At 50.9% G+C, this 13342-nt stretch overlaps 6 protein-coding genes across 6 annotated transcripts; 5 read left to right on the forward strand and 1 right to left on the reverse strand.

Moving 5' to 3' along the window:
- Window positions 1-348: 348 nt before the first annotated feature.
- Window positions 349-1610, forward strand: N7496_006873 (putative mitochondrial oxaloacetate transporter (Oac); the record flags this gene model as incomplete). Its single annotated transcript, XM_056699802.1, has 6 exons — window positions 349-365; window positions 442-516; window positions 581-710; window positions 785-1256; window positions 1315-1460; window positions 1518-1610. The coding sequence occupies 6 exons, from the start codon at window positions 349-351 to the stop codon at window positions 1608-1610; spliced, it is 933 nt and encodes a 310-aa protein (XP_056555215.1).
- Window positions 1611-2580: 970 nt separating this feature from the next.
- On the forward strand, window positions 2581-3120 carry N7496_006874 (uncharacterized protein; the record flags this gene model as incomplete). The annotated part of the gene is made up of 1 exon (XM_056699803.1): window positions 2581-3120. The coding sequence occupies one exon, from the start codon at window positions 2581-2583 to the stop codon at window positions 3118-3120; it is 540 nt and encodes a 179-aa protein (XP_056555216.1).
- Window positions 3121-3414: 294 nt separating this feature from the next.
- Window positions 3415-4041, reverse strand: N7496_006875 (ankyrin repeat domain-containing protein; the record flags this gene model as incomplete). The annotated part of the gene is made up of 1 exon (XM_056699804.1): window positions 3415-4041. One exon carries the CDS (start codon window positions 4039-4041, stop codon window positions 3415-3417), a length of 627 nt encoding a protein of 208 aa, XP_056555217.1.
- Window positions 4042-5998: 1957 nt separating this feature from the next.
- N7496_006876 (uncharacterized protein) lies at window positions 5999-8503 on the forward strand (the record flags this gene model as incomplete). Its single annotated transcript, XM_056699805.1, has 1 exon — window positions 5999-8503. One exon carries the CDS (start codon window positions 5999-6001, stop codon window positions 8501-8503), a length of 2505 nt encoding a protein of 834 aa, XP_056555218.1.
- Window positions 8504-9393: 890 nt separating this feature from the next.
- On the forward strand, window positions 9394-10488 carry N7496_006877 (Ran GTPase-binding protein YRB1; the record flags this gene model as incomplete). The annotated part of the gene is made up of 4 exons (XM_056699806.1): window positions 9394-9696; window positions 9915-10158; window positions 10224-10352; window positions 10415-10488. 4 exons carry the CDS (start codon window positions 9394-9396, stop codon window positions 10486-10488), a joined length of 750 nt encoding a protein of 249 aa, XP_056555219.1.
- Window positions 10489-11453: 965 nt separating this feature from the next.
- On the forward strand, window positions 11454-12910 carry N7496_006878 (putative transcription initiation factor subunit (TAF30); the record flags this gene model as incomplete). Its single annotated transcript, XM_056699807.1, has 7 exons — window positions 11454-11462; window positions 11663-11703; window positions 11971-12122; window positions 12235-12377; window positions 12444-12584; window positions 12638-12758; window positions 12822-12910. The coding sequence occupies 7 exons, from the start codon at window positions 11454-11456 to the stop codon at window positions 12908-12910; spliced, it is 696 nt and encodes a 231-aa protein (XP_056555220.1).
- Window positions 12911-13342: the final 432 nt, after the last annotated feature.

A 13342-nucleotide genomic window follows, 5' to 3' on the forward strand; every position in this document is an offset into this window, starting at 1 on the left:
TGACCGTCCTGACCGCCCCCGGAGTCGGAGCTCGGCAGGGGCAATTGACCAATCATGGAGGCCGAGTTTCGGCCTGCAGTAACCGCAAGTAAGCTTTTAGATGCACTTCAGCCCAGATTACTTCGTCCGGACGCCTGATCTGACAGTCTCAACACTTCACCGGCCCTCGATATATAGAGATTTGTGCCCTCGAACAAGCCTCGCCGGCTTTCAACTTTTCCCACACTCTCTAATCGGGGGCTCGCCTCGTTCTTTACCTCTATCGCCCTCTCCGATCTCACCCCGATCGCCATCTTACTCGTCTGACTGATCCGTCATCTGCCGCGACAGGCTTACATTTGAGTCACGATGTCTACCACAACTGGGTATGGTGTTGCATCCCTCACCAGTGCAATTGGAGTTAACCCAAGTTTATGCTAACGTTCGGCGTGGTTAAATTAGGGCTTTCCTCGCCGGTGGTATCGCAGCTTGCGGTGCCGTAACTGTCACCCACAGTTTCGAGACCGTTAAGATTCGGTAAGCTTTACAGAATCGGTCGCCTTGGTCGCCTGATGTTAGCGCTGATTCTGATAACCTCTAGGTTACAACTTCAGGGTGAATTGCAGGCGAAGAACGAAGGTGTGAAGAAGTATCGGGGTGTCCTGCACGGTGTCAAGGTTATCCTTCAAAATGAAGGCCCCCGAGGATTGTTCCGTGGCATTGGATCTGCCGTGAGTGAAATTATGCCCCCTAATAGCACCATTTATTAAAGTCTGGCGTGAGCTAACGCCCGGATCATATCTAGTACATCTACCAGGTCCTTCTCAATGGCTGCCGCCTCGGCTTTTACGAACCCATTCGCTCTAATGTTACCAACGCCATTTACAGCGATCCCAAGGTGCAGTCCCTCGGTGCTAATGTCTTCGCCGGTGCGGCCTCTGGAGTCATCGGTGCGGCTGCTGGATCTCCGTTCTTCCTGGTGAAGACCCGCCTGCAGTCCTATTCGCCCTTCCTTCCTGTCGGTACCCAGCATAACTATAAGAACTCGATCGATGGCCTGAGCAAGATCTATAGAAGTGAGGGTGTCAGGGGTATCTATCGTGGTGTTGGAGCTGCTATGATCCGTACCAGCTTCGGTAGTGCTGTTCAGCTCCCCACATACTTCTTCGCCAAGCGCCGTCTGACACGGCACTTGGGTATGGAGGAGGGACCCGCTTTGCATCTGGCTAGCAGTGCGGCGTCTGGCTTTGTTGTGTGCTGCTTCATGCATCCTCCTGGTATGTCTGACACTTTTCGAGACCAACGTGATACTGTGGCTAATACTTTGATTTCCAGATACCATCATGGCTCGCATGTACAACCAAACTGGTAACCTGTACCAGGGTGTCTTTGACTGTTTGTTCAAGACTATCCGCACCGAGGGTGTCTTGGCTATCTACAAGGGCTTCTTCGCTCACCTGGCCCGTATTCTCCCCCACACCGTAAGTCTGATCTACTTGGGTATAAGTCAATTGAAATACTAATCCAATGGCTTTTAGATCTTGACCCTCAGCTTGGCCGAGCAGACCAACAAGCTGATGCGCCGCGTCGAGGACCGCATCCTTCCGGACTTTCTCCGCGAGAAGATCTAGTTAATGAGGGCCAAGACCGAAATTTCTTGAGCTCAGCCCATTCCGGCTCTCGCGTTGCATCAAGACTTACTTCATCTTTGATTCTTCTAGACATGTTGACTTGCATTGAGTGAGGTGGACTTTGCGATACCAGGTTTTCTTTGGATATAGATTTGGCGTTCTTGGTCCGCCGATTCTTGAACATTTTGTTTTGTACATAATTACGGCGGTAAATTTTAGTGCGATTGAAGACATGATTTCTGCTTCCTAGAGTTCAATCCTGCCATTGCTTCCACCTGGCACCCAGAGGCATTTTGCCCGTGGGTCTCGGCCGGCAATCCCTATCCGAGATATCTAGACCGTAGAAACAACTGACATACTATAGGGTGCTCAAAAGTACCTTGTTGTAACAAACTTTCTTTAGTGGGATTCATATGATTTGGACATTTTGAATCATGGCAGAAAGTGTTTCCCTGCCTCTGTTTTGGCGAAGAGGCATTTCTTCGGAGAGGAGCTTCAGTGTACTCGGCATTTACAACTATTGAGGGCAGCATGCATTCCTTTCCCCTGGCATAGTCACAATGTAATGCACGAGGCGCTATGTAGCCTCAACTACGTATGGCTTCTCGTTCATTACCTAAGAATTTCCTGTAGGGCACTGGATACCCGTGGGATTGAGCCTGAAATCTAGCGGCCCCCAAATCCCTCGCCGCAACCTTGTGCTTCCAATTCTTCCTACTGGATACTTTCCAAGTCTCCAGGACTCAGCCCCACCGTTGGTTCCCCGCCGAGCGAGCTAAGGATCCTCATTATAAGGCATCAGGGGTTACTCTGCCAATCAAGAAGGTTGTACTTGCAGCTCCGTGCACAGGGCAACTGGGCCTGGCTAAGGTCCTTGGCGTCCAATTCTCTATAAGAACCGGACAATATCCGTCTTTGATTTTAATGATTAGTTCCAAAAGTCCCAATCTCTGGCTTATATAAAACCATCATGCCATCCTTCAAGACATTCCTCCTCCCAATAGTCCTCCTAGTGGCCACTTCCAGCGCAGCCACCTGTTCCGGGGATTGGTTATCAAACACATTCAATGGCGATACCAAATGCTGCTATGGAAACATGCTAGTTGAAGACCGTGATGCTTTCTGCTGCGTTTACGACCTGACTCCTCCCGTGGAGACTAGCAGCGCTTCAACGGCGACTACGACAAGCGATGACTACGATAGTTGGTCCACTGCTGGCGAATGTTTCACAAAGATTCCCTTCAGCGCGAGCAACTATTCGGATCTGGTTTCTTCGGCCTCCTCGAAGATTGCGGCCACTAGAGCGACTGTTGCGACAAATGAGGCCAAGTCTACAAGTACGAGTGCTAGCTCGGCCTCATCAGGTACGAGCTCTGCCGCCAGCAGTACCAGCTCTCAAACGAGCTCCGGATCTGCCGCCTCTACTAGCAATGCCGCTATGCCGATTGCTACTGCTCAAGAGATGATGCTTGGTGGGGCTGCAGTCGTCGTCGGTCTTTTCGTGCTGTGATGTAGAACGATTTGACAATGTGTGGTCTGCTTTGTGGATGTATATAGGCTTGAGGTCTTCGAGTAGCATTTCTAGGTAGAGAAGAATGGGAACTTGGGCAAGAGACCTGCAGTATTGATGTATTCATAGAATTATAACTTAATTCAATGCATTTAGCGCTCCTTGAGTATATCTGCAATGCGAAACACCCTAATCGCCAGTTCTGAAATATTCCATATCCCGCGCCGAGTATGTTACGACTCCGAACCAAGTAGAAATAGCAACCTGAAAGCAATGCTAGCCCACATAAAAAAATTAATACTCAAAAGACGATGTAGACGATTCAGACCATGGAGAATACGGTCTGCAAAGAGCCGAGCCCTCCACAATACCCGCATGAACACCCCCATCCAGCAAAAGCGCCACAACGCCCTGACTATCTTCCGCCGTCAAAGCGCTGTCCAGTGGAGTCTCGGGAGGATTACTGAAATCGTAGATATTGACATCCGCTCCCCACTTGAGCAAGAGCTCCACAATCGAGACATTTCCATTCTGCGCAGCGTAGAATATCGGCGTTCGACCTCTAGAGTCGCGCTCATTGGGATCGGCTGCATACGTGAGAAGCAACTTGACCATCTCGTAATGTTCGCTCCATGCGGCGACTCCCAAGACCGTCCTCACAGCCGCGAAGGAATGGTGGCTGCCTTTAGCGTTTGCATCAGCCCCAAGTCGGAGAAGTCGCTTTGCGGTGTCTTCTCGGCCGTTGTAGGCTGCGTGGAAGAGAGCCCATCCTCCTTCCCGGATATTGCGGCGGTAGAACCAGTCGTTTAAGCGGGAGTATAACCCTCGGCTTGTGAGGATGAATTGATTGACTTCGTTCTCGTTTTCAAGATTGTCGGCGATGGTTTGGAGGATTTCATTAGGTAGAGATGTGAGAGGCATTTTTTGGTAGACTTGGAAGTAGTTGGTCTAGGGTAGTTTTACAGATAGGTTGATGAATGATTGTAAGGGATTCTCAGCGCCTTATATGCATGACGTGAATGAAATCAAATAAGTAATAGTCTATTCGTAATAGGAGTCTCCCGTCGATAGAAAGGGAGAATTACATAAAGGACAACCCGTTCTGGTAACTATCCATGGATTTAGCAAGCAACCGCCCGTGGCTCAAATAGGAAACTCCAAGACCGGGAAGAATGAAATTTGGATATGCAAAAATAGCCTTTCTTGTGTTATGAATGGAGACCTCGTTTCTCTCGTCGGTCTTCCTTTCCTCAATCCCCTCTCAGTTCTCATCGATTTTCTTCCCAGCTAGAATTCAAGGAGAGAGGTTGGTGTTGTTTCTACCAAACACACCAAATCAATATCAGATAGGTGATCTTTCACGGGGTTGGATGGCCTTCATTCTTGCGTCCACGAACCTACCGATATCATGTGACCTCCCCAGGCCACTCCGCTGGAACCACCGGTTCCCCCTCCTTAAGACGGCCAGAGTATGTTCGCATTAGTTTCTCGACCTCACTTTGATGAGGATGGAACCCATAAGAAAATCTGATATCCGCCCCATGTTCGAGAAGCAGTCGTACCATCCACTGATTGTGTAGTTTGGATGCCATGTACAGAGCTGTTGCGCCGCTCCAGTCTTGCCTATTAACGTTTGCGCCGTATTCTAGGAGAAAAGTCGCGATTTCCAGCTCGTTTCTTGCGGCAGATTCAATCAACGGCAGTGAGGGTGGTATGTATGACCAGTCAAAGTCATGGCTATACGGGACATTAGCATCACCCCCAAGCCGGAGAAATCGCCGAGCTGTCCCAACTTAACTCTTTTGAATCGCCCAGCGGAGCGCCCAACCATCAGTTCAGTCCTGATGCTGCGGTGATAGAGGTTTTTCGTGAAGCAGGTATTCAGGTATCTGTTTGTGCGAGTGAGGGCGGAGAGGCTCGAACAGTCCAGCATCTGGATGATCATGAGAAGAATCTCGAGAGGGAGGGATATAAGAGGCATGATGGTGACACACACGTGACGAGATATGGGGATATTGGGCGAGAGGCGTGATTGGAAAGAAGGCACGGTTATCTCGCAGTGTTGAGTGAGGTAAGAGATGGTCTCTCAGTCGAACCTGAAGTCGAAAGCTGGTTGAGGCTGTTTGGAGTTGTTGAGCCGAAGAATGTATCGTAGCTCACCGTATATCCCCACATATTTACTCCATAGGTTGTATAAAATGTCTGAATAAACAGTTGTGAATTAGGTAGCGTGCTCTATATACTTCCGTAGACTATACTTCATTCGGCCCGGGATGATCGGTGGGGCGTGGTGGAGTCGTGGCAGCTTATCGGCGGAATGGAGTAGCTTCATCTTGTACTGTCACGATCGAAGAGCATCCATAGAGATAGCAGTAAACAAAGAGAAACTTGTTCATAGCTAGAGAGAGAAGGAATAAATAATCACCAAGAATTTCCATCGTGGAGGAAAGGAGAGAACTTTCTGCTGAGGAGCTCTTTGACCGTTTAAAACTGATTTGGGCAGGCAACCCCGCCCTGGTCACTGGATGCTTATCGATTACGAAAGTATGGCTTCCCTCAAAGCTTCCTCTTTTTATCATCCTCCTCTCCTTCTTCACCACAGCCCACCCACTTTTTTATCTATCGAGCTGTTCGTACATTCAGTCTTCTCTGCTATCACCATTACTCTCCATTTCCTCCGCAGCTGCCCGTGGCAGTTGCCCTTCGATACTGCGACCAGCTGACGGGCTCCTCCCCGCAGACCCACCCAACGGGGGCACATGCTTAGATCCCAGGCATCCCCATCCTCGCGGTGCGTTTGGTTTCTCTCTCTGCTTCATCCTTTCCCTTTCTTTCCTTGAAACCACTCTCACAATCACTCTATGATCCCCCCAAAGTCATGGCTGACGCTTCAGAGTCGCCCAGGCGTCCCCCGAGCGCCCACACAGCCTCTCATCTACAATACCCGACCCTCCCGCCGCTCTCAGCCTCCGTTCAAGAGTGGTTGTCCCGCTCTCGTCCAGCCAACAACATGACGTCAGACCAACATCTCACGCTGCCCGCAAGATCTCTCGGTGATAGCTGGGCAGACCTGAGTGTCTCCGATCTACATTCTGAGGATGGCAGCCGTTCCGAGAATACCGATATGGGGTCGTTGATCGACCCAACCGGCGCCGACGACGTAGCCAGTCTCGATGAGCGATACAGCAGCAGCGAAGTCGGTGGCCCTGACGACGAATATCCCCCAGAGGACGAGGACGTTGTTAGAGACGATCTGCAGGACTCGGTAGCCTCGCAGCAGTTCCCGATCATGTTCACTCAGGATGAGACGGCGATCGACAATAGCAACCTGACCACCCGCACGGCTTATCGTCAGTCGATCGACTCGATCGAGTTTGTGGAGCCCGATAAATGGCCAGAGAGGGAGAGAGTAGAGCTGAAGCACACGATCCACATTTTCGATGACGCGGAGGCGGCCAAGATGAGGGAGTCTCTGCCGCATAACGTGGAGGGTGCGATCCTGATGACCACGGTTCAGCAAACCATGACCAAAGGAAGTCTGGACCTGGATAAGCCCTATCGTGTTTTGTATATTGGCCAGCCAGACTCTCGGAATATCATCCTGGACAAGATCGGCGATGTCTTGGTATCAAGCTCGACCGCCGGATCGCAAACCAGCTCGGCCAACTCCTCCCGCTACCATGTGGTGCCAACCTCTTTCGGAGCTGGTGCCGTGCCTAACTTTGCAGAGCTTCTCCCGATCCACGTCCAGCTTGTCGTGGACGAGTGCAAGGATGCGAGTGCCGAGTCTCACGAGATTCGACCCAGCACCTTGCACCTAGACTTCAAGAATCGCCCCGCATGTCGGTCATGGTGGGATGGCGATCAATATCGGATCTCGTCTGCATCGGAATGGACTCTACCAGATGTGGCAATTCTTTTCGTGTCTGATAGAGATAGTCCGGCTACTATCCAGACGCAGCACTATGTCCATACTTTCTTGGAGCGGCATGGAATCCCCGCCATGGTGATCTCGGAGGAGCCGCTCTGGAAGCGGGCGAGCGAGCCCATCCCTTTGAACCACAACAGTCTTCATATGTGCCTGGAGTCTCGACACCCACGGACTGGGGAAACCGCCGTGCTGCGTCGGTATCCCATCGATTTGAAGACATTCGAGAGTATCACACCCGGCCAGCTCAACAGGAACTTGGCTTCGCTCATGGACCTCTATCCCAAGAAGATCCCTAAAGTTACTGCTGATGCCCCCAGACCGGTTGAACTATACTCATCGACAGACCCGGAGAAGTACCCTCGGAACTGGCTCCACTCATCATACTCCTCCAAGGCGCGTGAGCTAGGGCCCATGCTGCGCCTTGTCACGTTGACACTGATTTCCGCTATTGCTCTCTCAATCGGATATGCAGCTGTGAATACCGTGTTTGTTTCTGTATCTCAATGGATTTCCGGGCCAAAATTTTCCAACACCGGGTCTCAACTGAGTCCTCCTCTTTTATCGACTTCCGTGGCAGTCCTCAAAGTTCCGCAGACCTCGGGGTCTATATGGCCCGCAGGGCAGTCGTGCCACCCAAATAGCAAGCCCGCAGCAATCATCGACCATGTCGCAAAGCTTACAATTACCGATTCGAGCTCTTCTGGAAGTCCGGACGTCTTTGAGATTCAAGTTGTTGGTGACTGCCACGTGGTTATCAAGCCTCCTCGCAGCTTTGTCACGTATAAGAAGCAACCGCCTTTTAACGTGAGCGCTCGCCGATACGAGCAGCCTCTGTCATACGAGCTTTCCAAGCTGTTTGACGGAGTCTATACACTAAGGCTAGACCGAGAGGATGCATATGGTTTGATCAATATCACCGTCTCTGCCAAGTCGAAGCCACCAATCAACCAAGTCACGACCGTTGACTTTGGAACACCGTGGCTGAAGATTGCAAGCTGGAGACGAGCAGCCCGAAAGGTCTCCTCGCAAGTCACGAAAGACTTGCAAATTGCTCAAACCAGCCTGGCTGAAGTGTACGGCCGGGTCTCCACCGATGTGCAGGTGAGGATGGGGGATCTGGTCAAGCGGTCTCATTTCCTGCACCAGGACACCCTGCGACGCCAGGGTCTTCTCGCACGGGATACCGTGCTCTCGCGCTCCAAACAACTCTCCGAGGTCATTACTCGTAATGCGCTTGAACAGTTCCGAACCGTCTCTGCTGTCGTGCACAGCCGTTCTGTCCGGGTCAACCAGGAAGCCAGAGGGCTTGTCATTGAGGCCTGGAATCGCCTCGGCGATTCTGCAGCCCAAGTTGATATTCACTCCATGATGGATCGAGTGCGTAGTGCCAAGTGTGCCGCGCTAGATCGGGCTCAGGCACGCGCACGCCGCGTTGTGGGGCGCCGCGACTAGGATCATTGCTGGGGTCGAGGCTAGCTTCCCAGTGTCGCCATGATTTATGTTCTTTTTTTTCTGCACTCGACTCTTGCTGATTTCTATGTTTCTTTGGCTATTGATGGGGGTTTTTGTTTACGGCGATCAGGCTGGGCGGGATGGTAACTTGGAGAGGCTGAACTCACGCGAGTATTATTCTTTTTTGTCTTTCAGAGGATAACCTTGACCTAATCATTTAAGGCTTAGTTTATACCTCTGCCCTCTAAGTAGGCCACGTAGGAGTATATTATGAATTATAGAAGTCACGCATACTGAGCTCGCCTAATTTCGAGTATCCGTCCAATCCATCGATCCCGAGGAAGAGAGGGAGATCAACATCTTCAACAGTGATGAAAAGATAAAGCTTCTCGTTAGCGACAATAATTGCAAACCCCGAGGTGGTCTAAAGAAAATCTCGTTGCTCAAAAATGAAGTTTGGCATAATCCCTTATAGTTATAAGCGCATTTTATGAAATCATTCGCAGATTATCTAGGAAGATAGTTCTAAAGACCTTGAGGAAACCCTTTCGAAAGAGGAACATTAGAGCTTATCTAGTTTTCCTCAGGCACTTAATTCAGGTAGGCTGTACTAGTTAGGCTCAGTATGTCGTGTAAAATCCATGATATAAGTCATTAGTTAACTACTGGTGGTGGAAGTAGTTGCCTTGTAAACCCGTCCGAAGGCCCGAAAGCGGTGGCGAGTTCTGCCCGCACCCAAACTATTAATTTTTCCCCCCTCATCCAACCCTCCCGCATCAACAAAGCACTTTCTTACCCCTGAATACCTTGATCCCCGGTATTCACTCTCTTTCCGATCCTCTCCTACCTCCTATTTTCCCGAATAAAACCCTTTCACCTCTATTTTCGCTATGTCTGACGTTGCGGAGACCAAGCCCGACCCCACCACCCAGGCTCCTGAGGCCGACAAGCCTGAGACCGCCACCACCGGTGAGGGCGAGAAGACCGTCACTGAGGCTGCCGCCTCTAAGGCCGCTGAGGTTGCCGAGACTGCCAAGGATGCCGCCGTGAAGACTTCCGACACCGTTTTCTCCATGTTCGGTGGTGGCCCCAAGAAGGAGGAGAAGCCCAAGGCGGACGAGGAGGAGAACGACCGCTCCGGCTCCGCCAAGGCCCAGAAGGAGGAGAAGGAGGAGGACGTTGAGGCCGACAAGGTGAGTTGGAATACTTGAATGGGGTGGTGTCTTGGGTTGGGTGGTTTTGGGGATGCGCGGTGATGGAAATCAAAACACTCAAGCCCCAGAACGCGGGGTGTTTTCTCGAGCCCCGCAGCTTGTGTGGCTCGCCGCTACCCAACCACCCACACCATTTCATCCCGTTCGCAATGAGTTTTGGATATGCGTCTCTAACCCATTTTTCTTCTTCCGTGTAGGTCGTTTCCGATGCCAGCTGGGTTAAGCAGGAGTTGAAGGATGTGGTTGAGGTCAAGACCCACGAGGAGCTCGAAGAGCAGGTGTTCAAGATGCGCGCCAAGCTCTTCAAGTTCGACCCCGAGAGCAAGGAGTGGAAGGAGCGTGGTACCGGTGACGTCCGTCTGCTCAAGCACAAGGAGAACCAGAAGACCCGCCTGGTCATGCGCCGAGACAAGACCCTCAAGGTCTGCGCCAACCACTACAGTGAGAATTTCCCGGGAACCCCCTGAGTTTTTGAATATTCATACTGACTGCGACCTATCTAATAGTCGTCCCCGAGATGAAGTTGAGCCCCAACGTCGGCAGTGACCGCAGCTGGGTCTGGAACACTACCGCCGATGTCTCCGAGGGCGAGCCCGAGAAGCAGACTCTTGCCATCCGCTTTGCCAACAGCGAGAGTGAGTTGATTCCATTCAGACGAGCGATTTCTCATGAAATTATACTAACCTTCGTTGTCCAGACGCGAACCTCTTCAAGGATGCCTTTGAGAAGGCCCAGCAGGAGAACGAGAAGATCTTCGGTGCTTCCGAGTAAACACGGATCGCACCGTGCATCTTTCTTTTCTCCAGCATGGAGGAGCCCCCAAGCTTATTAGCATGAAATGCTTTTCGCTGACGGACCTTGCGCTCCAGTTTTACCCATTTACCCATCCCACAATTCAAATTCCCCCCAAATACGAAAGAATCATGACATTTCCTCCATTCCTCTCCCATCCATGCCTCTATGACCTTTCTCCATTTACCCCTTTCCCCGACGACGTGACGACCAAGGCAGTCAATGATGATGATGCTGTTCGCAACGGCTATCGTGATGTGATTATGAAACGGAGGGCAGTTCCTTGATGTCTTTTGGTCCACAGTCGGCAGTAGATAGACATATTATTTTTTTTCTCCATCGAATATACACCCTGCACGTCAAAACATAGTCTATCGTGTGCTGTCTTGGGTTTTCTTTAGAAGTAGCGACAGATAGATTGATCTCATGATGCCTAGTAGTAGCTACGAGCCCGTCACGGCCTAATGACAGGCACCTGGTCGCAAGTAATTTTGAACTGACCATGAGAGGACCAAATTTCCTGGGGTACCCATCGATCATTTTAGAAATTCAAAATAAAAACGTGTTGTATATCTATTGCTGGCGAGTGGTTTCTACCTGTAGGCTTTGTTCAGCTCTCCGAGTTGGTCTCCGTTGCCCGTCGACTTCATTCCTCCCCACTCCCGCTTGCTCTCATCTTTTCTCCCTTCACTTCGAATACCCCCAATGCTCACCGCCGTTCTGGCTAAATCCCTGTGACCATTGCAACGACGATCTCGCCTCATTTCTGCCTCTCTTCCACCCACCCTTTACCCTCCATCACCTGCATACAGGAGAGCCGCGTCTCCCTTCCAACCCGCGCAAACTGTTCCGAGCTTCTTGCATCTCTCGGCGCGCACTCCTCCAAACCCACCTTACCTAAACAACACCGGTGACCGTGACATTCTCACGTTCTTCTTGCCAATATGCCTGACGTGAGTTATTCTTCCTTCCTTCTTTTAAGTGCTCTCGCTAGGCCCGGGCCCGTCGTTCTCAACGTCCGGACCGCGATCTGGGGTGCGAAGCCGCACTCACATCGCGCGTCTCCACGCTGATCGATCGCCTCCTTTTGGACTTGAAGCCTGTCGTCTAGAACTGAAATATTCTGGATGCTAACTCTTATTCTGTGATATAGGTTAAGCGCACTGTCCGTCTCGTCACGGAGCAGCACATCATGTACGTGTCCGGGCCTTACCTTACCTTTCCCTACCCACCACGAGCGATTGATCCTCTCTCCTCCATATACCTGGTTTTGACGGGACTATCCCCCGATGAAATCATGGCTCCGGTGCGACGAGAATAAGAAACGCGTCGGGGTCGAGACCGATGGGCGCGCAAGGAGCTCGCGAGCACCTGCCATCCACAGCTTCCCCGCATACATACCGGAACGTGAAAGATGATGTATATTACATAGGCTGACCATGATCGTCTGATTTGGTATAGTGACAAGGCATCGGAAATTGAGGGTTTCCCTCAGCGCGAGTGGTCGATCGAGGTGTATCTGGTGAACGACAAGGGTGAGCAGGTGCCGGCTTCCGTCTTCGATAAGGCTGTCTTCCACCTGCACCCCAGTTTCGGAGAACGAGCCATCCAGAGTATGTATTATCTTCCTACCAGTTGAGCCTATGCCCAGCTGCTGCTGCGCGGTCATCTGCTAGGCATTGCCCCTTCTTGGGACATATCGGGGCTGACGAGACACAAAAACAGCTTTCAAGAAGCCCCCCTTCCGCATCCAAGAGGAGGGATGGGGTGAGTTTGATATGACCATTGAGCTGGTTGCGGATAAGACATACTCGATCAGGCATGACTTGAACTTTGCTCAGTCTCGTTATGAGGCCAAGCACCCGATTGTGAGATCCTCTTTTGTGTATACGTGAGATGAACCGAAGCTGACTGAACATCTTTGCGTATTCCAGACCTTCCGCAACCCCAAGCCCGCCCTCCTGGCACTGTTGCGTGAGTCTGGTCCCGTTCCTGGTGACGAGAATGGTCTCAAGGCCAAGCGCGGTGCTACCGGTGAGGAGAGTGCCAAGAAGAAGAAGCGCACTGAGAAGAATGTGAGTTCTCTGCTTTGCTCGTGACCTTTTTTCGAGGCTAATATAGTATTCAGGTTGATATGGACAAGCTTGCCGATGGTCTGCAAAAGTTGAACGAGGATGATCTGCTGCAAGTTGTACAGATGGTACATGATAACAAGTCCGCCGATTCGTACACCAAGAACGATGCTGAGAGTAAGCATAAGCACTTTCCCTCAACCTCGGAAACTTCTCGAGCTAATCTGATTTCTTCCACAGTGGGCGAGTTCCATGTCGACCTGTACACCCTCCCGGATTCCCTGATCAAGATGCTCTGGGACTTCACGGCTGACCGGGGCGCCCTGTAAAGAACCCCCTGTAACGAAGCAACGTGGACAAAGAAAAGGCACAGTCACCTTTACCCATTTGAAATTCTTGGTTCCGGTTCTGGATGTTCTAGGCACAAATCTCCTTCCATATCACGAAAGTTTCTTGCTCTAGCAAAAATTTCTTTCTAGTTCCTCCTGTCTTTCACGTTTTTTTTTCCTTCTCATTTTGTACTTCCCCATGCTCTGTTTCCCCCATCTCACCCTTTTTTGCCGTTCCATGTTTCTTTACTGGTTTGTTTTTGAATTGGGGAGTTAGCGGGCCCTTAAAGGAACCTTGGCTGTGTGGTCTTTTCTATTTCGTGACCGTGGTTTTTTCTTCTTCTTTTTCTTTCGTAGACTCCAGTCCATGTACATTGGAATATCTACGATTGGAATCATAGTTGGCTATTTCCTTTTTCTGATAAACGGGTT

Source organism: Penicillium cataractarum (genome assembly GCF_028827025.1).
Source record: "Penicillium cataractarum strain IBT 29864 chromosome Unknown utg000005l, whole genome shotgun sequence".
Lineage (NCBI taxonomy): Eukaryota > Fungi > Ascomycota > Eurotiomycetes > Eurotiales > Aspergillaceae > Penicillium > Penicillium cataractarum.